Genomic DNA, 25,581 nt, shown 5'->3' on the forward strand with positions numbered 1-25,581 from the left:
TATTTTTAGAAAGAAGAAGAAGAAATTAGAAATTTAATTTGTTAGCCGCACCCTCTCCGCAAGGGACTCGGGGCGGCGTACAATAAAATATACATACATACATATAAACATAAAAATACACACATATACATACATATACATACATGCATGGAGGAGGTAATAATTAAAAATACATTACATTAATAATAATAAAAATTAAATTAGTCATTAAAATACCCCGAAATAATAATACAATTTAAAAAAGGACTGTCAGGAGGAAAAGGATAAACTACGGTTGAGCCAGGCCAGACAGTTGAAAGAGGTGGGTCTTGAGCTTTACACGGAAGGAGCGGAGATCGGAAGTAATCCTGATATCAAGGGGGATGTCATTCCACAGGGCTGGGCCCATCACAGAGAAGGCCCTGCTCCTGGGTGTCGCCCCCCGACACTGTTTAGCGGACGGCACCCGGAGAAGTCCCTCTCTGTGTGAGCGGATTGGTCGTAGGGATGTATGGGGCAGGATGCGATCCCGCAAGTAACTAGGTCCTGTGCCATGGAGCGCTTTAAAGATCATAATCAGAACCTTGAAATGCACCCGATAGACCACAGGAAGCCAGTGCAGCTCGCGCAGGAGAGGTGTTACATGGGAGTACCTAGTCCTCCCCATAATCACCTGCGCGGCCGCATTCTGGACCAACTGTAGTCTCCGAGTGCATCTCAAGGGAAGCCCCATGTAGAGAGCATTGCAGTAGTCCAGGCAAGACGTCACCAGCTCATGGGTGACTGTGCGCAAGGCATCCAGGTCCAATAAGGGGCGCAATTGGCACACCAGGCGAACCTGGTGGAACGCCCCCCTTGCCACGGCTGTTACATGGTCATCCATGGACAGCCGGGCATCTAGGAGGACGCCCAAATTGCGCGCCCGTTCCATTGGGGCCAGTTGCTCGCCCCCGATGGCCAGAGATGGAAGCAACTGGTTGAACCGGGGGGCCGGAAGCCACAGCCACTCCGTCTTGGAGGGGTTGAGTTTGAGTTGGTTGTCATCCATCCAGATCCGTACGGCTTCCAAGCACCGGGACATCATTTCGACGGCCTCGTTGGGGTGGTTCGGGGTGGAGATGTACAGCTGAGTATCATCAGTGTACAGTGTACAGATGATATCCCACCCCAAAGCCACGGATGATCTCGCCCAGCGGTTTCATGTATGTGTTGAACAGGAGTGGCAAGAGAACCGACCCCTGCAGCACCCCACAAGTGAGGGGTCTCAGGGTCGATCTCTGCTCCCCTGCCAACACACATTGCGTCCGGCCGGAGAGGTAGGAGCCGAACCACCGTAAAACGGTGCCCCTGACTCCCAACCCCCCCAGTCGGCGCAACAGGATACCATGGTCGATGGTATCGAAAGCCGCCGAGAGATCTAATAGGACCAGGATAGAGGAACAACCCCTATCTCTGGCCCTCCAGAGATCATCAACCAACGCGACCATGGCCGTCTCCGTGCTGTACCCGGGCCGGAAGCCGGACTGGCGTGGGTCTAAATAATCATCTTCCTCCAGGTGACGTGGAAACTGTTGGGCCACCACACTCTCTACAACCTTCGCTAAAAAGGGAAGGTTGGAGACCGGACGATAATTAGCTAGCTCCGTTGGGTCCAGGGAAGGCTTCTTGAGTAGGGGTCTCACAACCGCCTCTTTCAAGGTGGCCGGCAGAGACCCCTCGCCCAACGAAGCATTCACTAGGCCCAGGAGCCAGTCGCGTGTAACCTCCCAGGATGCCAGTACAAGCCAGGAGGGACACGGGTCCAATAAACATGTGGTAGGTCGCAGACGTCCACGTAACCTGTCCAAATCCTCGATGACAACCGAATCAAACTCCTCCCAGAATGGTCTCTCAAGACTCGCCTCGGGCGTCTCCACTGGACCACTGAAAGGGACCCATCCCATCCGGATTTGAGCGATTTTGTCCTGCAGATATTTCCCAAATTCCTCTGCTCTGCCCTGTAGAGGGGCTTCCCGTGGCCTCTGAAACAGGAGGGAGTGGGTCACCCGGAACAGGGCAGCAGGGCGGTTATCTGCGGACGCAATAAGAGCGGCACAATGTTGACGTTTGGCCGCTCTTAATGCCACAAGGTACGTCCTTAAGTAGGTTCGTGCCTGTGCTCGGTCAAATTCGGAGCGGGAGGATCTCCAACGACTCTCTAGGCGTCCCTTGTGGTGATTCATCACCCTTAGCTCCTCGGTAAACCAGGGAGCCAGGGTGGTTCGTTGCCGCAGGAGAGGCCGCAAAGGTGCCACTCGGTCTAGGGCCCCGGCAGTCGCACTATTCCATGCGGCTACCAGGTCCTCCACCTGAGGGCGGGTCAGGTCCACAGGAGGTGGCCCAAGCTCCGTCTGGAACTTATCTGGTTCCATCAGGCGCTTGGGGCGGAACCATCTAATGCCTTCCGGTTCCGCCTCCCCGCAGCGGGGGGTAGCACCAGGGAAGTCAAGTCGGAGAAGTGAGTGATCTGACCATGACAGGGGAGTGATAGTTAAATCCCCTATTCCCAGATCACTCGTCCACTGGCCAGAGACAAAAACAAGGTCCAACGTGTGGCCCCCTTCGTGGGTAGGGCCCTGAATTAATTGGGTCAGGTCCATGTCTGTCATGGAAGCCATGAACTCCCGAACCCCCTCAGACGCTTCTCCCATCGATGGCAGGTTGAAATCCCCCATCACTAAAAGTTTGGGGGTCTCAACCGCCACCGATGCGATCAGCTCGAGGAGTTCAGGCAGGGCCGCTGATGTATAGCGAGGAGCCAGGTATACTATCAGCAGGCCCAACTGCCTCCCTGGGCCCCATCTCACGACAAGGGACCCACACCCGGATGTCTGCGGCACAGTGAACTCTCTCGGCTCTAAGTCTTCCCGGATAATCACTGCTACCCCACCGCTCCTTCCCTGGGCCCGAGGCTGGTGAAATGCTCGATAACCTGGTGGGCACATTTCCACGACCTCCCTCGTGACCCAACCTTTTCCTTTTATCTACTTCCCAAGATGGTAGGGCAAACCAGGAGGAGAGGGAGTGCTATGATTGAGCTCTTGAAGGAAAGCCAGGATGTAAATTAAATAAGTAAGTATAGGGGTGTCATGTTCTGGAAACAGGCCAGAAGAAAGAAATTATAACTGAGCCAAGAGAAAAATTACTGGCAGGAATCTGTCCCTGAGACCTAATTTATGCTGCAGAGCACCATCCTGGTCATTAAGAGGCATGCCTTTCAATGAGAAACATGCTCCATGTGAGATTGCTTCGCTGCACCATTTGCTTTCTTGCTGCAATTGTGCAGCAAAACTGGAAACCATTCATGAGCAGCCTGGGGAAAGAGACTGAAAAGCAGCCGCCGTGAGTAGGACGTGCAGTTTTATAACATTAGCTCTCAACTTCCATGGCACTTCAAAAAAAAAAAAAATTAAGGCTTGAGCTAGGTATAAAAAAAAAAACCAGTGGTTTCCGCATTGCAGCTCGCTATCTCTGCAGTCCTTTATTTCTACCAAACCTAAAACCCATGGTGTCACAGGGAACTGGACTGTTTCTGCACTGCTACAGAGCTGCGTTTTCAATTGCTTTGACGTGCGCTACTGTGTCTGCCACCCACACAGTGAAGAAGTACATTTCGGTGCTCTGCTGATTCCACACCCCGGCCAGTCATTCATCCCATAGAAAGAGGATGTCATCAGCTTTTCTTGCAACGATCCTCTGTAACGGAACATTCAGCTTAGTAGCAGGAAGCTGTTATCCTTTGATGAGGAAGCATCACTTCTTTCGCATTTGCTGTGCTTCGATCAGCCTTTTTGTGGTGCAGTGACATCTGTTCCACCATCAACACCTTAGTTTGGGTTCCCTGCTTTTAAGTTTTGCCCTGGAAGTGTGTGTGTGTGGGGGGGGGGGGATCTAGCCTTCATGAACTCCTCAGCAAAAAGAGAGAAATCTAGAATTAAGGAGGGCAGCTGTCAGCCAGTTTGGTTCCAGGAGGAACAACTTATACTTCTCCCTGAGATCTGTTTCAGCACCTCATCTTTAGCAGGGCTGCCTGGGTAGAATGAAGTTTTTTGAGGCTCACACATTTTGAGGCCCATACATGTTCCTGGGAGCCCATTAAACGCCTCCACATCTATTCCTTCACCATCCTGCAAAGAAACGGAGGAGGAGAAGAGGGAGGGGAAGGAAGGAAGGAAACATTCTAGGAGGAGGAAGGAAACATTAAGGAAAGAAGGAAGGAAACATTCTAGGAAGTAGGAGGAAGGAAGGAAACATTAAGGAAAGAAGGAAGGAAACATTCTAGGAATAGGGAGGAAGGAAGGAAAAGGAAGGAAGGAAACAGGGAGGGAGGAAACATTCTAGGAGGGAGGAAGGAAAAGGAAGGAAGGAAACATTCTAGGAGGAAGGAAGGAAGCAAGGAAAAGGAAGGAAGGAAACATTATAGGAGGAAGGAAAGAAGGAAGACACTCCAGAATGCAGAGCACTGGACCTGAAATGTCTGTCTTTCTCTTGGGATTCTATCAGGTAAAGGTTTTTCAGCAATCAGGAGACACTGCAACACTTTCTCGTTGTGTATGTGTGTGAGTGATAAAAGGGGAGAAACAGTAGCAAACTACAGAATGTTCGTGACAACATTTTCCTTTGGATTCCAGTTCTGTGCATGGCATGGGATTTGGGGGGATGGCAAAAGCCAGGAAGTGCTTGGAGAAGATTTAGCTCTAAACAAAATGTTCTCCCTGCAGTACACTCACTTACAGTATACATATAGGTTGCGCTGAACTGGGGGGGGGGGGAATAAAGAGCAGGGGAGATGCTGCCTGTGGCTTTGATGTGGCCTCCCTTTCATGGTTCTCAGAGCTCCCCCCCCCCCAACTGGATAGGACAAGAGGACAGTCACAGGTTTTGATTGTTACCTATTCTGTAGTTACCTGAATCTCCTTTTCTTTATTCAGAACACAATGTGGATAAATAATTCCTGAATAGGGGAGAAATTTTAAGAGCCAGAGAACTGACCCCAAGTATCTTAAGAATTTGGGTTGTTTTAATCAGACATTGTTCAGCAAGTGACATGTAATAGGGATCATACTGCACACTACAGCATAAATAATGATCGTCGTAATTGTTGCATTAAATGATATTAAAACTTGAAAAGGAGTGGAAGTTATTATGCAATTTCTAAATTAAAAGGAGCTGTCTGTGAATATAAAGAAATAACTTATTGTAAAACAAACAATTTATAAACTCAAATGGGATCGAATAAACAATATTTTGAAAATGTTTTTTTTTTTTTTAGCTAGGAACTATTTCCGTGTTGTTAAGGAAATTATATGTTGTCACCACAAGTTAAAAGCATCTCCACTAGAACTGCACATTCATCTAAAATGTTTTGCGATAAGTCTTCTTGAATGCACATGAGCACCTCCTTTAAGCGGCCACATCTATTTCAAGCTTCTGGGTGAGCTTCAGAAAGACATGGCTTATTCATGAGCTGCATTGAAGCAGTAGCAATTTTTCCCCAGGCTAACTAAGCCTGGGGGAAAAAAAGACATGGTTGTTTTAAAGAGATTCCTGCTCCTGCACGGTCCGACTTCTTCCAGATTTTCAAAAAATCTGCTGCTCTAGTCTTAACCTCTCCTACCTATGTGCTTAAAGTACTGTAAAAAATATAAAAATTCGGGCTTCCATTCAGATTTACAGGATGGCCCTCAACATGGTATAGAGCTTCATACCTATGCCAACAATGGTATAGGGTTTCCTGCCTAAGCAAGGGACTGGACTAGAAGACCTCCAAGGTCCCTTCCAACTCTGCTATTCTATTCTATATCCTTCATAGCCATACATGGATCTTGATGTAACAGAACGCCTTGTCGTTCAAGGACCTTTTTTTTACATTTTGCAGAATTTGTTGTAAAGCTTTTCTGGGTTGTACCGTAACCAAGTTGCCAAGTTGATTTCCCTTTCAGGAACTTCCCTGCAAATAGCAACTGTTGTTGTTGTTGTTAGTTGTTAGTTGTTAGTTGCCAAGTGTCTGTCCTCTACTGCTTTGGTGACTCCATCCAGCCACCTCGTTCTCTCTTGTCCCGTTCTTCTTTTGCCTTCAATCTTTCCCAGCATGAGGCTCTTCTCTAGTGAGTCCTTTCTTCTCATTAGGTGGCCAAAGTATTTGAGTTTCAACTTCAGGATCTGGCCTTCTAAAGAGCAGTCAGGGTTGATCTCCTCTAGGACTGACCGGTTTGACCACCTTGCAGTCCAAGTATAGCAACTGTAAAATACAGTTGCAAAATAGCAACTCTAACCAAAGTGATTGAGGGGGGAGGTTGGTGTTGATCCTGGCATCACATAACACACATTAAGGCATCAAGTGACTTGATCGCTGTTTAATGTGACCTGCAAGCCTGAAACAGTCGACATGGCTGCTTTGTAAACCATGGCTTATGGGCTGCATAACATGTGAACCTTGTCCGTTGTACTCTAGTCAGTAAGTCCCAGATACTGTAAGTATGTCGTGAGGTGGGCTTTCTACATGCAGAGACTTGCTTTTGTTTTAATTCCGTCTGAATTCAAACGTGCAAACCTCCTACAGCCTGAAGGGCAGCATCTAGAAGCAGCTTTACTGCTTCTGCCAAGCCTGCACACTTTGCAAAAGGACTCTGTGGTTCTGCGTTATTTGTCTGCCCGACAAGCAAGCAACAGAGTCCGCAGTGCATCAGGTCTGCGTCCCTCTTGCCCGCCTTCGCTGCAGACAGGACTTCATGTCTGGCAAATGCAGAACTGAGGTGTAAACGTATGTCAGGTCCTTTTCGATGCGTGATTAGGTCTTTTCAAGCAGGTTTCCATTAGTGCTCTGTAACACTGTCACTAAATTGTTCAAATCTCTTCGAAATGCAAAGATGACAAAGCAACAACCTGAGGATTTTTGAAAGGTTTTCTTTTCTTTTAAAAAGAGTGCAGGCTAAAGTTTTAGCAACCTATGTTGTCTCCCTGCTCCTGAGTAAAAATAAATAAATAAATCTGCTTTTCAGGTGCCCCCCCCCAGGAAAAGCTGTGCGACACTGTGAAACCGCCATGCTTCATCGCCAAGGAGAAAGTAACAATCAACACATCCTAAATTGCCACACGCCGCCTTGATTTCTGCTGCATCGAGCATCCTCACAGCACCGTTTCTCTGCACTGGGCCTCTCTGCATTTCCCACAGAGTCCGCCCCAGACCACCCCTCTCTCCAGGCTCAAACCCGGCATTTTTTTAAACGTTCTAATTATTCAACCTTGACCGAAGCTCCTCTGAGCGTGTGAAGAGTACATTACTCTTTGCACTCAGCGTTTAGAATGGGAAGGAAGGAATATGTTAGGAATCGGAAGATGTGGCTGCCTTTCAGGTGCTCTTAAGGCACATCATCTCATTTGGCATTAAGGAAATGTGAGACTAAGTTTAGGATCACACAGGTACACAGCCGGCAGCTTCAGGGCCGCATATGTCCCTGCCCTAAGGCTCAGGATGGTCCCCACAGCCTTTCCAAAGGTTGCCAGGAAAATATTTATTTTCAATCTAATAACTAATACAGTATAATCATTAAATACACCGGGGAGTAATCAGTAGTCATGTTAGCTGTGTTTAGTTAATTTACTTTTAATTAAATGGGGAAGTAATTAACTCAAGTGTAGACTCTTCTTGATCTCATCCACTACTCAGGCCGAGTTTCCTCTTGAGGTGTTCCTCCTGGCACCCCAATCAAAAGCCAAGGGTGACTCTAGAGGAGGGCTATCAAACTCACGGCCCTGGGGCTAGATGCTGGCCACATCCACGTCCGGTTTAGCAAAGGGGGGGAAAAGTCATTGACGTAATTTAAGTAACAGTGTTGGAAGGGACCTTGGAGGTCATCTAGTCCAACCTCCTGCTCATGCAGGAGACCTGTGCTAGGGATTCAAAACGCCGAACTGCTGACCTTTCTGATTGACAAGCTCGGTGTCTTAGCCCACTGAGCCACCTAGTCCCGATATGTCATGTGATGCCACCGTGACGATGCAAGTTTGACACCCCTGCTCCAGAGCCTGAAAAGGGGCGTCCCTTTAGTGCCACATGCCCTGTCGTTCAGTACCCTCATCTTACAAAGCACACACGAGACCGATTACATGCCATCAAGTTGTTGTTGACTCATAGCAACCATATATGGGTCGTCCCAGACTTATAACAGTTCACTTAGTGACCATTCGAAGGTACGATGGCACTGGAAAAAGTGACTTATGACCATTTTCAACACTTACGACCATTGTAGCATCATGTGATCAAAATTCAGATGCTTGGGAACTGACTCACATTTTATGACGGTTGACTGTATCCCGGGGTCATGCGATCCCTTTCTGGTAAGCCAAGTCAATGGGAAAACCTGATTCATTTAATAACCATGTTACTAATTTAACAACAGCAACCACTCACTGAACAACCGTGGCAAGGACGGTCGTAAAATGGGACAAAAATCACTTCACCCATGTTTCACTTAGGAACAAAAATGTGGGGTTCAGTTGTGGTTGTAAGTCGAGGACTACCTGCAGACAAATTTTCTCCATGGTGATCTCTAACCCAAATCTGGTCTTTCAGGTGGTCCAATGGTGCACTCATTGCCACTGGAACTGAGTCCATCAACCTTGATCCTGGTTGCTCTCTTTCCTTCCAGCTTTCTCAACATTAAAGCTTTCTCCAGACATTACATCCAAGGTTAACCCACCATCCTTTGGCCTCGCTCCATTTCTGAGGGAGAGATGCACAGTGACTTTCGAAGTCTTAAAAACCAGCAACAGTGCAACAGGTGGCCTATCTTGCCAGAGAAGTAGCATCTCCCTTGGGGAAATTGCAACCATTCCTTTAGTGACACCTCAACGTTACAGTGAAAAAAAGTGACTTATGGCCATTTTTCACACTTAAGACCATTGCAGCATCCCCATGGCCACAGGATCAGAATTTAGATGCTTGGCAACTGGTGAATGTTTATGAGGCTTGCAATATCCTGCGGTCAGGCGATTACCTTTTCCGACCTTCCAATAAGCAAAATCAGTGGGAAAGCCAGTTACATTGAACAACTGTGTTACTAACTTAAACAACTGCAGAGAGTCACTTAACAACTGCGGCAAGAAAGAACATAAAATGGAGCAAACCTCACTTAACAACTGTCTTGCTTAGCAACTGAAATTTGGAGCTCTATTGTGGTCGTAAGTCAAGAACTACCTGCATATATTGAATTTCCTCAGCCACATCTGCAAAGGGAGCAGGAGTGCAAGGATGGCTGTACACATCAAGTATCCCTTCCTAATAGAATTCTAAAAGGGTTGCTCCAGATGGGATCTTCATTCAGGAGAATACTGCTAAAAATAATAATCTCATTTCGAAGTATTCTTCTTTCATAAAGTTGTTGTGGTCCGCTGGCAGCCTGCGGAGCAGGCAGCAGAATCGGACAGTGAGGAGGTTGGGGCGGAACATGGGCCAGTCCTGGAGTCTGGGGAAGGTTGTGTGTCGGAGGCGGGGGGGCAGGGCCATCTGGGAGTTATGTGCTGCCTCCGGAGCCTCCAGAGTTGGACATGAGCAAGGCAGAGGAACAGGGGGAGCCCACAGTGCACTCATGCACAGAACTGCCAGAAGGCAAGAACAGTTAAGATAAAAGGGGCAACTTGGGAGTAAGACTTGGAGATGATTGGCCCCTCCCATGAGGCATAAAGGAGGAGCAAAGGCACATGAGCCTTTGCAGGAAGACATTTTGTTCGTTTTGGTCAGTTTAAACTTCTGAAGCTCCGTTTTGACTCTCTGCTCCACGTGACCTTCCAAAGCTAATTGGCAATTAGGTCTTTGGCAGTGTTTCAAGGGAGATAAAGGTGGGTGCTTATCAGCCGAAGGACTGTGGCAGATGTCTGTCAGACTCTTTACAAAGTATTTGTGACTCATTACAGGCTGTGAATAAACATAATTTACAGCTGTTGAAATAAAAAGAGGGTTTTTGGGACTAAGCATGTGCTTTTTACTGTATGAGAAAGTCTAGGTCAGAACAAAAGTACAGATCCCAATATTTCCTGAAAGTCTCAGAAATCATCGCTACAATACAGCCTAATTGTCTTAAGCATTTTGAGACTCGGAATATGCTAAACGCTCATAGGTGTACATATTTTAATCACAACTTGCAAAAAACGAGTCTTCCCCTGTAACCTGGAGTGATGGTAAAAATCTGAAGATAGCGTAAAATGGAACATATCATTTAACGTTAAAAGGGACGATGGATCGTATTTTAAGATTCCATTCAATAAGTAATGGACAGCAAATAGAAAATTAAGTCAGGAGGGTACAGATTGAGCTAGACCTTAACATGCCATTTGCTTTATCTGGAAATAGCTGCTCATATAATGTTGTGTTCCAAGATGGCAAACCAACTTCCCCAGCAGCTTGAAGCAGTAAAGTCATGGCTCTGTCTACTCATCGTAAATAAACTACAATTAAATACAACCAATTAAATATGAGCCAACAGTGTGCAGCGGCAGCCAAAAAAGCCAATGCAATTCTAAATTTCATTAACAGAGGGATACAATCAAGGTCAAGTGGGGTATTAATTCCACTCTATAAAACCTTAGTAAGACCATACCTAGAATACTGCATCCAGTTTTGGTCACCACACTATAAAAAAAAGATGTTGAGACTCTAGAAAAAGTGCAGAGAAGAGCAACCAAAGATGATTAGGGGACTGGAGGCTGAAACATACGATGAACGGTTGCAGGAACTGGGCATGGCTAGTCTAGTAAAGAGAAGGACCAGGGGAGACATGATAGCAGTGTTCTAATATTTGAGGGGCTGCCACAGAGAGGAGGGGGGTTGAGCTATTTTCCAAAGCACCTGAAGGCCAGACAAGAAATAATGGATGAAAACTGAACAAGGAGAGAATCAACCTGGAAATAAGGAGGAACTTTCTGATAGTGAGAGCAATCAATCTATGGAACAGCTTGCCTTCAGATGTTGTGGGAGCTCCATCACTGGAAGCTTTCAAGAAGAGACTGGACTGCCATTTATCAAAAATGGTGTAGGGTCTCCTGCTTGGGTGAAAGGGATGGACTAGATGACCTACAAGGTACCTTCCAACTCTGTTAATCTCTTAATCCGCAATGTGTTAATAAAGTATCATAGGAACAGATCGTAGTATAAACTCACATTGTGTTTAATAAACCATTCTTGGTTGTACGGTACATATTGTTGAATGAACCACAGCTAAATAAATCTGAGCAGAGAACTATGCTATCAGAACTGGAGGTACAAAAATGTCAGCTCCTATTATATAACTGGGAAAAAAGTACCATAAATGAAAATTGACACTGTTACTGCCATCTAGAGATCCTCCAGATTTTTGCGGTCCAGCTCCAATAGCATTAATATTTGTTCTTTTGTGGTATTTTATTTTCACAAATATTGTAGGCCCTGGTGAACTTCTCCCCAGTCTGGTAGGCTTCTATTGCAATCATTCCTAACCAGAAAAGGGCTCAGCTCTCAGGGGCTGGGATTTGGGATAACCAAAGTCTGTACATTTGGAGAGGTTGTGCTCAAGAAAAAAATGAGCATAAATGTCTCAATCCTTTTTAAATTGAGAGTTCACTTTAGCACCTGGTTTTAAGAGGAGCCCCTCGAACCTCAATGTCTTGTTAATTACTTCACTTTCATAAGTCTCTTAAATATGGGGCCTCATTTCTAGTCATTCTACATGGAGAAGATGGTAGAGGGAGTTTTGACCCACTTCATTCAACATTTGATCTCCTGTCTAGATCTAAGATCTCATTTGCAATAGGCCTTTCACATTAATTCATCCTCATTTATGAAATTGCAATTGGTTTGATTCCAGTAATTTTGGCTGGAGATGTGGGTGTATCAGGGAGAGAAGCATATGTTCCATTGCTCCACAGTGATCCTCCCCTTGCTTTTAATCTCTCTATGGTAGAGTCCACTTTATTGAATGTGCCATTTAATGCACAGCTGCATCAGACATTAGGCTACATCACATACAAAGGCAGCTATTTCCTGCATCTGGCAATCCTCCCCCAAAGGCCTTCTAAATACAGGCAGGCTGGATTAATAGCAAAAATGACTGGAGAAGTATTACTAGTTTTTCATTCCTCTGTTCTGCGCATCTCCTTCACTCTGCCACAAAGTCCAGACAGAGATGAAGTCTAGCATAGCCAAATAACCTTCAATTCTTTGTTCTTCTTTTACAAATGTTCTCCTAGGTTCCTCCTCCTGAAACCAAACAAACACTAGAAATTTTTAAATACAAATGTGGTTGCCTATCTGGATGGGACTTAATCATAGATTTGAAACAAAGCTAATACATACGCAACCTTACTCCTCTAAACATGTTGGAACTACAATCCCCAGTATTGTGAGCTGTAGCCTCAGTACATCTGGAAGACGTAACTGAGAAAGGCTGTTTAGAAGACTTTTTCCCCCTCCCCCATTAACCTTAATACAACAATACATAGATAGATATGGATGGTGGGATGGATGGATAGATGATAGATAGATAGATAGATAGATAGATAGATAGATAGATAGATAGATAGATAGATAGATAGATAGATATGGATCAATAGATGGATGGATGGTGGGATGGATTGATAGATGATAGATAGATGATAGATAGATAGATAGATAGATAGATAGATAGATAGATGATAGATAGATAGATAGATGATAGATAGATAGATAGATGATAGATAGATAGATAGATAGATAGATAGATAGATAGATAGATAGATAGATAGATATCGATCAATAGATGGATGGATGGTGGGATGGATGGATAGATGATAGATAGATAGATAGATAGATAGATAGATAGATAGATAGATAGATAGATAGATAGATAGATAGATAGATAGATAGATGATAGGTAGATATGGATGAATAGATGGATGGATGGTGGGATGGATGGATAGATGATAGATAAGTAGATAGGTAGGTAGGTAGGTAGGTAGGTAGGTAGGTAGGTAGGTAGGTAAGTAGGTAGATAGATAGATAGATAGATAGATAGATAGATAGATAGATAGATAGATAGATAGATGATAGATAGATAGATAGATAGATAGATAGATAGATAGATAGATAGATAGATAGATAGATAGATAGATGATAGATAGATAATGAATGTAAGGATAGATGGATAGATAGATGTACCAACCACACCTTTCCTGTCTTTCCTGTGCCACTGCTACTTGTTCTCAAAAATACCCTGGTAAGCTCAAAATTGATCCTGACCGAAAAGCAGTGTTAATTCTTCCCTGCCTGCTGCAGACCAATCATAAATCTATCCACCACTGTGACTACACCTGTAGGATTGCAGCATTTCTAAAGCACTTCCTGATGCAATGCTGGACATGAAATAATGTAAGCGCCAAAACCAAAAGGCTGCAACATACTCCCTCTGTGGGTCAGCCCTAGCTGAATCCCACAGGGATCGGCCATGAAAGCAGCCTTCATGCCCCTAAAATGGAAAGCTTTTTAGACTATTTCCTCCTCCTTCCCCACAGACCCAAAAAGAAAAGCACCTCCAATAAGAACTTGCAAAGATGAGGTGGGGAATTAGCTCCAAAGACCTCTTCGCCCTTGAGTCTTGGGACCTTCTGATTATTTTCTCAGATCAAAAGGATTTCTTCAACATTGCCAGCATATTGCGTGAACAATGAGTCCATATAGAGAAGTATTGCAATGATTTTACATGTGAGATCACCTTTGTGTATAGCCTAGTTCTCCTTAAACAGGAGAACTGCCACTTATACTATGTAGAGACATCCAGTGTGCTGTATATCGGCATATATGCTGAAAGGGATGCCAAAAACCTGTCAAAATATCTGACAACATGCAAATGCAAATAGAAATATGCTTGTTATACCTGTTTGCATGATCAGGTATGTTTTCTCTGGTCACCCAGTCCCACTACCAGTCTTCTGACATACCTGTTTTCAAAGACTCTGCCTGCAGTATTCATTTTGGCTGGAATAGCTTCTCTTGAAAGGATTTAAAAGCCATGGGGGAAGGAGTAGAATTTGGCACCGCTCTAGGAGGTGATAAGCACAAGTTTGTCCTACACAATATGTTGTCAGTGGTTCAAAATAGACTTAATACAGGTGTTGTGAGAAAAACAACCTTTTTTTTTCATGCACTATTTGCAGGCCAGTGCACTAAAAACAAAGGCATTTCCCCCAACCTCCTAAATCAGCTCCATTCTTTTCCAGGATATATTTACTCTCAGGTGAGTGTTTGTAAGCCCATTCTGTATTATTTCTACCTTACTAGATCTGAACGGGAGTATCAACTGAGTAGAGACGCATAGGGTGAGAGACACTTTGGACAGGGAATGAAATGCTATAAGGCAGCTTTCCTGAGCCTGAACAACTCCTGGGCTGCTGCCTCTACTGTTTGAACCTCACTGACACAAAACCCCACGGACTACATTATGGGGAGTTGTATCCCAAACATCCGGTGGTGACAAGGCCAGGGAAAGCCGCTGCAGAGTGGCCAAATCTTACACAGGTTCAGCCAAGTGAGAAATCAGAGAGAGAAATTTAACCAAGACTGACAATCTAAAATAGGGAATGTCTTTAATAAGCACAGAAAAGAAGAAGTGTGTGTCAGGTAGTCTGTGGACTTCCCTGTGATACCTTGCAGCTTGTCATGGGCAAGAACACAAGTACTCCTCGACTTACGACCACCACGGAGCCCTACATTTTCGTTGCTAAGTTGTGGTTTAGTGAAGTTTATGACTTTCCGTACTACGTGTTGTTACATGAATCGCTGCAGTGATTAAGTTAGTAACATGGTTGTTAAATGAATCTGGCTTCCCCATTGACTTTGCTTTGTAAGAAAGTCACCAAAAGTGATCACGGGACTCTGCAAACCATCATAAATATGAGTCAGTGGCCAAGCATCCGAATTTTGATCACATGATTCTGGGGATACTGCAATGATCTTAAGTGTGAAAAACGGTTGCAAGTCACTTTTTTCAGTGCTGTTGTAACTTTGAATGGTCATTAAATGAACTGTTGTAAGCTGAGGGCTACCTGTACAGCTGCAACAACACTTCCAAGGGGGCATAATCCTGTCTAGCCAGGGGCTGAAAGAATAATATGTAGGCATGCTGTGGAAAATGCCCAGAAAAGTGGGCAACTCTGCCCATAAGCCAAAGGCCATCTAGCCATTCAAAGCAACGAGATTTGAAGCCTTCAGCACAGCCACAAATAAAGGATAACGAGAAGCAGCATCCCAAATATCTGTAACTTAGACAAGAATTGGAAGAGGGGGCAAATAGATGATAGTTCAGATGATTCAAGTAAAGCCTGAAAGCTGCGCTCGGGACAGCGTGCCAGGGAAAGGTGTGGGAGCCTTTTGATCATCCCTTAGTCAGGATCAGATACCAAGCAGAGACAGCAGGGGAGCGAAGCCACAATTTCACCTCCTTAGGGCTGTGCGGCCTCCCAGGCATTGACACCCGCCATCTTGCCCTGCTGGGTAACAACCACCTCTGCATCCTAACATAGCATCCCCAGCAGGGATCCTGTGAGAAATGCCAGCAGTTCTGCTCCCTGTGGCTCAATCCTCTTCTCTGCGGAGCAGCCTCCCCTTTCTCAGCAAGCAGTCAGGTGGGGGGATGAGCAGCACGTCAAGGAGAAATATTGAGTAAAACCTGGGAGGTTATGACGGTGCCATGGCTCAGCTCCCTTTTCTCGTCTCAACTGTCCTCTGCTTCAAGCAGGTCACGTTCCTTCAAAAGGGAGTCCCTTTGTAGCTCCATCGTCAGTCTGCCACCTGCAATCTAACCAGGAGCTGAGCAGAGGCTTTTGATGGTTTCCACTTGCTAGAAACCAGGGGGTTGCATCTGGGAACATCTGGATCAGTCTGGCACATGCCAGCCTCAGAGGCTTAAGAACCTCATTTAAGAAAAAGCCACATCACGAAAGTGCACTCTATTACTTTAACAAGGACTTTTTAATAAAGTATTTGTGTAGTCACCCTCTCCCAATTTAATACAATGTTTTTAATTAATATAGTATCTTATTAGAATTGATTGAGAACATTATGATATTAGGTATACTCAGTCTAAAGCTCCATCTGGACCAATATCTTTGTCTCCCAATGGCAGCCAAGAATATTATTTGGGGAGCCTCAAAAGAGGGATTCAAAGATAATAAATTACCTTCGCGCGGGGGTGGGTGGGGTTGTGTGTGTGTAAATACACTGTGAACCTAGCAGCAAAAAATTCTGACACAGAGGTTACATTTCATTATCATATCTCATTGCTGTTGATGGAAACTGTCTTTGGTCTCATCCTTTAATGAAAATCTATCCCTGCAAAACCTCACAATTCCATTTTTGAGAGCGTGAATTCTGTGGGTTAAGAAAAATTGGGGTTGTGTCATTTGATTCCAGAAGGATGCTGTGAAGCAGATGGAGGCACAAACTTAGCACATGTCTGCAGCTCTTCAAAGCAGCTGTGTCTTTTCTTAAGATTTCATGGCAGTGCTCCAAAGAACCTTTTTCAAATTATTACCAAAGCACTGCCAAGCCATAAAAAACATGACGAAATCAGTTAACTATCAGACTTTGGAGTCACTATAGAGAGAGAAGAAAATAGAGAAACTCTCACTAAAACTGAATTCATTTTCTGGTTATTACATGGACATATCCAGTTGTTTTTCCTGGCAATAATACAAAAGCAGCTTACCATTGATTTTTCCAAGGCTTTTCTTTTTTAAAAAAAACACCTTTTCAATAATTCACACACCTGGGTCTCCCTTTCAATTATAAACCAGGTCCAACTTTTTTTTTTAAATCATTCATACATATCTAGGTGTTGCAACCTGCTATTTATTTACAAATTCATACAGCCTACTGTAACTATCTGAACTGTAGTAGCACTTTTGGGATTCACACATACACAAATGCTAGAAAAATCAGATCTTGTAAATCATAGGATACTCTGTCCTACGTCTGTGTTTTTCCATGTCCCATTTCCGAGATCTCATATGAAGATGTTTCCTCTGGTGTCGCGGGCAAGGGGAGTTCATATCTCAAGAACTTTCCTCTAGTCGCCCAGGACTTAGCATACATTGCCCCTAAGATGCATACATAACTCAAAGCGCAATCACTGAAATCAAATTTATTGCAGTTTTATAGATGAGTATATGTTAACATGGAAGGAGTACTGTAAAGAATTAGATCTAGATAGAAAACCAAATATTAAGTGCAGTTGGTTAAATCTCCTCCCTTGTCCTCTCCGTTATGACCAGCAATGGTGTTTCACCTTTAAGAGACTTGTTAAAAAAAACATTGAGAGTAGCTCCAGTTAAAACCAAGATTTTATTGCCTAACTTTGACTGAAGTCTATATTCAATTGATAGGCAACAGTAACACTTGTGCTAATTCATCTTGAGCCCAGGATAGTGCTATCCAAGTGTAGCTCAGTTCTCTTAAGTCCCAGTTCCCAAGATCTTTCTGACTAAGAATGATTGTAGTGGAAGTCCACCATATCTTGAGGGCACCAGATTGGGAAAAATGTCCACTATAGCCTACAATATCATCACATATAAAGCACCAAGGTAGGACATACACATCAACCAAAGAGGAAAACAAATGTTAAATCTATTGGATCTGGATTGGAAAAATCTAAATAACCACTCCGTGGTACCAGATGCCAACAGCAATTTCATTTTTTAAAAAAAAAATTGTATTTGTATTAGAATTTTTAAATACAATAAAAATATAAAGAATCAAAGGAAAGAGAAGAAAGAAGAACAGAAAATATAGAGTTAAGACTTGCATCCTTCTTACTATTGATTGGTTATCAAAGTACTCTTCCCCCACCCTCTTTTGTTTTAAATTGTTGTTTATCTTTTATCTAGTGGGTGTTTGCATTTTTGCAGTCCTAGCTCTGACAGTCCTTGGCTATGCCCAGGTTTGTTTTGTTTACTGAATAGGCTACAACTGAATAGTATCACATAATGAGGAACACCATAAACTAAGGTTTATAAAGCATATTGTGGGTTCAAACAGATCAAGTGATCTGTTCATGTAATACTTTATAGCCTACACTTTATATCGTGATATGTGGACCTATACATTAGTAAAATGAGTACCTATTGCTATGAGCTGCATATACATTTTAAAAAATCAGGAAAACAAGTATCCAAATAACCACTGCATGGAACCAAACATAGAGGTTGTAGAGTGGTAGGATTCAAACAATTTAACAGCCGGTTCTCTGCCCTAATGTTTTCTTCTAACAACCAGCTCACCAAACTGCTCAGAAACTTAACGACTGGTTTTCCCGAAGTGGTGCGAACTGGCTGAATCCCACCACTGAGGCTGTATATCTCCTTGCTGTTCGCTATTGATCAGTTCACCTAGAGCAATAATATACTACCCATAAGACGGAGCTCACAGAACGGCAACCTAGAAAACTTCCATTTCTCAATAGTATATCAAAGCACTGAAAAACAGGTGGATAAAAGTTTCATGAAGGTAGCTTGTTCTCAGGAGTGAGAAATTGCTGAGACAGGTGGGAGGCTCATGCAATGTTCCTTATAGGCAACATTTTAAAAAACCAATGAATACTTCCTCACAAAAAAGATAGGAGGCCTAGAAGAAGACCAGGCTATATTTATCTTCTCTGATATTTAGCATAGAAATGTTCAATCATGTCAGACCTCTATATTCTGCAGTGCTGACGCTCAAGATCAGCTTGTTTCTTCAGAGAACGCTGAGCTCTGGTTTTTCTTTGTCTTCTGATTATTACACAGGCAAAGGAAGATGCACAAAAAGCCCAACACTCAAACAGGACAAATGAAATCAATATGATGCATTGCCTAGTGCCGGTCTGGGTCACTGCAGATTTAAATTCCCGTTAAGCAATGACGTCCAGTTGGCGACCAGTCATTCTCTCAGACTAATTTACGTCACAAGGTTGTTGTGAGGATCAAAGAGAAGAAGAAGCTTGAGTTCCATGGAGGATACACCAAAATAAATGAATGCACTCTCCTAAAAAAGCATGAACTGAAGAAAACAAAAGCAGTCATGGTCACATCACTTCTTCCAGGATTTCCACTTTCCTAAGAAGGCTCTTACGAGTCCCTTGGACTGCAAGATGATCAAACCGGTCAGTCCTAAAGGAGATCAACCTTGACTGGTCTTTAGAAAGCCAGATCCTGAAGATGAAACTCAAGTACTTTGGCCACCTAATGAGAAGGAAGGACTCACTGGAGAAGAGCCTAATGCTGGGAAAAGATTGAGGGCAGAAGAAGGAGGGGAAGACAGAGAACGAGGTGGCTGGATGGAGTCACTGAAGCAGTAGGCATGAGCTTAACTTGACTCCAGAGGATGGTAGAGGACAGGAAGGCCTGGAAGAATGTTGTCCATGGGGTTGTGATGGGTCAGACACAACTTTGCAACTAACAACAACAAAAGAAGGCTCTTATTTTTCTGGAGTTCATCTATACATAGATGGTGGGTGTCTTGGTGGTGTGCTTGGGGCGTTATGCCCTTTCTATGGAAACCAACATTAATGTGGATGCACTGCAGCTATGTTGCATCCAACAGAACCAGAATCATAGAGACGAGGGTTCCAATCAGCTCTCAGCCATGAAGCTCAGTGGCTGATCAAGCAGGATGTTCAGGAGGATAAAATGTCATATTATGTTCCTCGGATAAAGGAAAATATAATAAGTAAAAGAATTTAACAAATCAAAAGAAGATAATCCCCCAAGCAGCCTTTAGAGAACTGAGCATGTTTAGTGACATTCCAGAGCTAATAGTCTAGAGAAGGCAGATAAATTGCTGTCCTATGCACTAATAGCTGGTTTAAATCTCTGAAAATCAATGCTATAATAGAAATTAGCAACATTTGGGGGCTTACAGATCCCTCCCGCCTCCTGGAGCATATCTATTACTCTTTCATTAGGGGGAAGCATAAGATTCTTCACTTCCTTTGGTGAAACATATTAAGATGGTGCAAAATTGATGCTGGTGGCATGGCAGCTAGATGGGAGCATTCCAGATGGGATGGAGAATACAGACTGTAACATTTTATTGAAAATCCCATTAGATAAATAATGATGGTGATGGTGATGGTGATGGTGATGGTGATGGTGATGGTGATGGTGATGGTGATGATGATGGTGATGGTGGTGATGGTGGTGATGATGATGATAGGAATAGCCAGCAGTGTGATTGGCTAACAGACTGCTGGTCTTTTTCTCTCCAGAGAGTAGTGCCCTCTTGCTATTAGGAGGCCAAGCTCCAGCAATGACTATGCAAAAACCCTTCTGGAAAACAAGGTGGTTCCAGCACCAAGCTGGAAGCTTTAATGGGTTCAGGATTTCAGCAGATGACCCTTCCTCTCATATGAGGGCATTTCTAGGTCAAGGAGCTGGTTGAAAGTTGAGGGGCTTTGTAAGCCTAGCTTCTCCTGAAAGTCCACCAAACCTGGAAGATAGCTCCTCCCTTGCAATCCCTATGACTGTATTTGGAGGCTAATGACTGTTCCCTATCAACACCACCCAAGCAGCCTTTAGATTTATGGTAGTCGTTTTTCGAGGTTAAGGATATTGGACAAATATTGCCTTGACTATCATATTGTCTTCATATCTAGCCTTGAACCTCCCTATAAAGTAGATATGCAAGTATTAAATTCACCTGGAAGGCTATCTCAATTCCCAACCACTCAAATAATTTAGAATAGAGGGACACATATTTTACCTTTAAAATACTATGATCTGCTTAGGTTTGCTAAGCATATAAAAATAAAGGCAGACAGATTTTTCCAATATATGCTTCTATTGAAAAGGTCATCTTAAATTCAAGGTTGTTTCCCATTTGGAAAAGTACAAGTAAGCAAGAACACAATTGTTTTGGCCTCAAATTTCTCTCCATCCTTGATAACCTAGTTCTTATAAATATATGAAATCCAATCCATGATTCTGTTTCTCAATCTTGCTAAACACTATTTAAACTAAGTCTTCTAGTTAGAGAGAGAGAAATGATGGATTCCTAATGGCCAATTTTTAATCCTGTCTCTTAATATACTTCTCAGCAATTTTACTTTGAGATTTGCCCATAATATGCCTACCAACTGTGAATTTTCTAGTTTGGGGCAACATTCCTCTTTTTCTTGAAGACCTTGAAAGTGAAGGACTGCTGAGGTTTGTTTGGCAACCTAGTCAGCTTCTGCACACATGAAATATGGACCAACTCCATCCATAAGAAATTACTTATTTCAGAGCCCTTGAAAGATGAACAATCCATAAACATTATGAACAGGCAACATGTCCACCACCAGCAACAGAGCACATGCTGCCATTGGAGGCTACCATGAAAATGGAAGGCTGAGCAATCTAGAAGGAACAGGCCAGAATGAGCCCTTCAGGTTCACGAAAGGTGTTTTTCCTCCATAAATTCTCCTTGTTCATCAAGGAGAATGTTGTCAAGTCATCCAAAGGCATTAAAGGAAATCTTGGTTGGTCTTCCGATTTACAGTAGATCATGAAAGTTGTATCCATTGTCCCCAAGTAGATAGTAGAAGAATTGTCTATCTGCTTGCTGGCAGTGGTCAGTATCCCAAATTTCTCAAAAACTGTAAAAGAGGTTTTTTTTTAAAAAAAAACTCTTCCTCAGTGCATGCCTGGCCTTTCCAGCCAATAGACATCTATCACTTAGCAATGATGAAATAGGGTATTGACCCATTCCTTTTCAATGCTGATTCACCCACAGTCCATACTTCAGTCACATAAACTGGCCTCCACACATCATCAGGAAACCATGATTTTTCAGTCTCGCTGCTTAGCAATAATCTGCTGGATTTTGGGAATTATCTTATAGGAATTTAGTTTATCATTTAGAACTTAACATATACATGTTGATTCTCAATATATGAAAAAAGACCATAGGATTATATAAACTAGTATTGCTGTATTATATCAACCCTGGGTTTTTGCCCTTTACTATATTTGTATATCTTTGACGCTTTAAGATGCCACAATACCCTTTGTTGTGCTTAATTAACAATCCATTCTTACATTGATGTCCCTTTTGGAGAAGCCATGCTTCTTCATTTCCTGTACTAAAAAAGACTGCACCAAATACCAGAAATCAAGGAAGCAGAATAGAAAACTCAAGAAAAATTCCATAGGATGACTCACTAAGGAGAGGTTTAATTCAGCTAGTTGATGCAATTACATGTCATAGATCACATCCATTCTAAATTTATATCCGGACTGGATTTACACTTTGTGAAAGACCTTGACTCATAAATAGACTGATAACCTCAGGGCCTGCATTTCCTCATTAGTAGACCATAATTCTACTGTTAACAGGCGACAAATACATACATATAAATAGTCTGTGTTGATTTTTGGGATGTGAAGATTTATGAACTAGTTGTGACTGTGTAAGCCAGAATAGGTCCACAGCTAAATAACTTGCAAGGCTGAAAAAAGGAAGGAAGGAAAGAGAAAATGTGGGCTCCAGAAGAATTACCAGGAGATCTGAGCCCTGAGGACAGAAAACCAATTTAAGGCATGACAGGATAAGAGAAAGAGACTAGAATGACTATGTATGTGTGTGTGTGTGTGTGTATATATATATATATATATATATATATATATATATATATATATATATATATATATATATATATATATATATATATATATATATATATATATATATATATATATATATATATATATATATATATATATATATATATATATATATATATATATATATATATATATATATATATATATATATGGATCAATATGCTTGTTATGAGGAGATCTGAGAGTCTCTGAATATGTTTCAGTTAAAATTAGACCACACTGTGTAATCGTTTGAATAATTCTGATCACAGGCTAGGCAAATCGCCATCCTCCTTAAACATCTTTGAAAAGAACCAAGTCAAATGGCTCCACCAATAAGCTGCAGAAAAATGTCAGATGCTGTTCCTTAATCTTTCATGAAGTGGTGGTGAGGAGATTGCCCAGATCAAATCCCCGAATCTTCTAATTAATTATTAAAGCCACCCTAACTCTTAGAGCTGAACTGAAAGGAAAAGAGTGACAGACAACTCAATGTGCAGGGTAGGAAAACTGCCAAACCGGTAGCTGATGTTTTCACAATCCAGCCCCAAACTGGGTCGATCTATGATACAAAAGTTGGTATTTTTGGAAACCCTCTGAATTCCCAAACTGCTATTTTGCATCCTTGGAAACACAGCACTTCCTTTTTCACATCTTGTAAATACTGCATTGCAAAAAAAATTCACAGGAAGTGTTCTCTCCCTTTCTTGTCACTGTGCATTTCCTTATTGGGACTAACTGTACAGCAGTGTCCCTTGAATACGACTAGACTCTAGCGCAACACCCAAGTGTATCTCCGGTAGATCTCACCCTAACACCCACTCGTCCTGTTCTTTGTATTTCTCTTTGTCATGGCAAAAGGTAGCAGATACTTAATCTTTGCTGAGGCATGGAACAGACAGAAATCCAGTTCCGTCAATACATAGCTTCAGCAGAAGAATGCCCCTATGGAGGAAATTACAGGTGGCTACGAAAATTAAGGAGCAAATAAAGAACTGAGAGAAAGTCCACAAAGATAAAGTGAAAAAGGAGGCAAGAGTGTCGATGGATGATTCCCTACTAAAGGATATCAAGAGCAGGGCATAAGACATCTCATCATCTCATCCACTTACAGCCTTTCTCACTAACAACTGATTGCTTCTTCCAGCACCACTGAGCCATTATTTTGCTGAGATAATAGTAATAGGGATATGTTGCATATTGCTTCAACATCACTGGGTTAAGTAACTAGTGAGGAAATAGGCTGAGGAAACAGGCCCTCCTCAAAAAGAGCCTAAGAGACCCTATAACTGAATCAGGGGTGAAACAAAGGAGGCTATTTCCCCATTTCTCCCCTCTTACACCACCCCCACCTTTCTTTATGTGAAGAAGTCCAACATGAAGTAATTTGGAAAACCCAATTTGCCCCTTCCCCCATCTATAAGTCCCAGTTCATTTGAATCTGAATGGGAAAAACTACAAGGGAGGAGGAAGGAAGGCTAAGCATGGATGGATGGATGGATGGATGGATCTCCTTCCCCCCTTCTCAGGTCCTTACCAGTCCGTCCCTGGCTCGTCGACTACCAGTAGTACTTTGCTGCGTCCCGACGACGTTGCAGAGCCAGCCACCCCGCCGACTTGCTCGCTGAAGGTGGCTGCTGCCGCCGCGGTCGTCTGCTTCACCGCGTTGGACAGGGACGAGAAGAAACCCCCGGCTCCACCGCCGCCTCCGGCTCCAGGGCTGGGGGCCGCCGGTGGCCTTTCAGCTGGGGAGATGCTGCCCGGCGATGGAGAGGTGGCACTGGGCGGCGGCGGCGGCGGCGGCTGAGGGCGCTGGAGGTCGGTCATGTAGCCGTTTGGCAGGTTGGCCATGAAGTTGCTGTCAGAGAGTCGCCTGCGGAGGTAATTCATCTCGGCGAGCGGTTTGAAGTCTCAAGGGTTATGGGTGTCCCACAGATTGAGGTGGTCGCTATATTGGGGTACCTCTGGAGGGAAAGATGAGGGGCTCTTCCTCGGGATAATCACTGGAGGGGATTCCGACGACCTCCACCAGAAGCCCTCTTGGAGAAAAGGGTTTGCCAAGTTGCCCTAGAAAGAGGAACCCCCGAAAAAGGCGAACCGGTCAGCCAGCCTTGGGAAGAGGGTCTCTCGGGGGTCGATCGCCGGGCGAAGTTTCTAGTACTGATTTCCCAAGAGCAGCTTGCTGTGGGGATAGGAAGGAGATCGCTCGCCTACTGGGGATCTGTTTCAAAAGGAGAAGGGGGACATTCGCTCGGAAGGAGATGGCGTTCGTAGAAGGGAATCTTTCTAACCAGCTTCCTTTCAGAGCGCTGTTTTTCTCCCCTCCTGCTTGCCTCCTGCGGGGAGCTTCCCTAGGGTAAGGGATTCCTTCTGCCCCTGCGCTTTGGAGAGAAGGAGGGGGGTATTTATAGGAGGGGGGGAAACCAGCCTGACACGGCTCCTCGCAAGTCCTGGAGTCCTCTGCAATCCTCAGCAACCAGCTCTATCTAGTTAATTGGGTCGCCTCTGGACCCTCTTGGCAGCAATGGGAGCAACCTCTCTCCTTGCAAAGCTATTGTAGGGATACACCATTAACCAATAAAATCAGGGGGAAAGTCAACATTTATCTCCCATCCCTCCCCCCCTCCCCAACAGGTGAGAATGGTATAGCCTGGTACCCGACAGCACAGATGCAGAATACAAGGAGAGAAGGTGATGCTTATGATGCTATGTTCCCCTCTGGAGACGGCGCTTGCCATGCCAATACCCATAATGCTGATGCTGTCAATGTTCATGGTATCATGAGACAAATTGGAAATCTGTTCCAACGTTGCTTTGTATTCCATAGGGAAGGTTGGTTCAAATGCGTGCAAATCTCAAAATCTGGTGCCCTCAGAGAGGAAGCATCTTCAGGAAAATCAACAGCTTTAACTTCATCCTACCACATTTAGAGACTCAAGGAAC

At 43.7% G+C, this 25,581-nt stretch overlaps 1 protein-coding gene across 4 annotated transcripts in view; it reads right to left on the reverse strand.

Moving 5' to 3' along the window:
• Positions 1–25,096, reverse strand: part of SYN1 (synapsin I) — a 120,626-nt gene extending 95,530 nt beyond the window's left edge. For all 4 annotated transcript variants that reach the window (XM_081935652.1, XM_081935651.1, XM_081935650.1 and 1 more), the window contains exon 1: positions 24,176–25,096. In XM_081935652.1, coding sequence (XP_081791778.1) covers positions 24,176–24,528 — 353 coding nt within the window. In that variant the 5' untranslated portion in view covers positions 24,529–25,096. The remainder of the gene's footprint in view (positions 1–24,175) is intronic.
• Between the last annotated feature and the right edge of the window lie 485 nt (positions 25,097–25,581).

Source organism: Natrix helvetica (genome assembly GCF_964273705.1).
Source record: "Natrix helvetica genome assembly, chromosome: 1".
NCBI lineage: Eukaryota > Metazoa > Chordata > Lepidosauria > Squamata > Natricidae > Natrix > Natrix helvetica.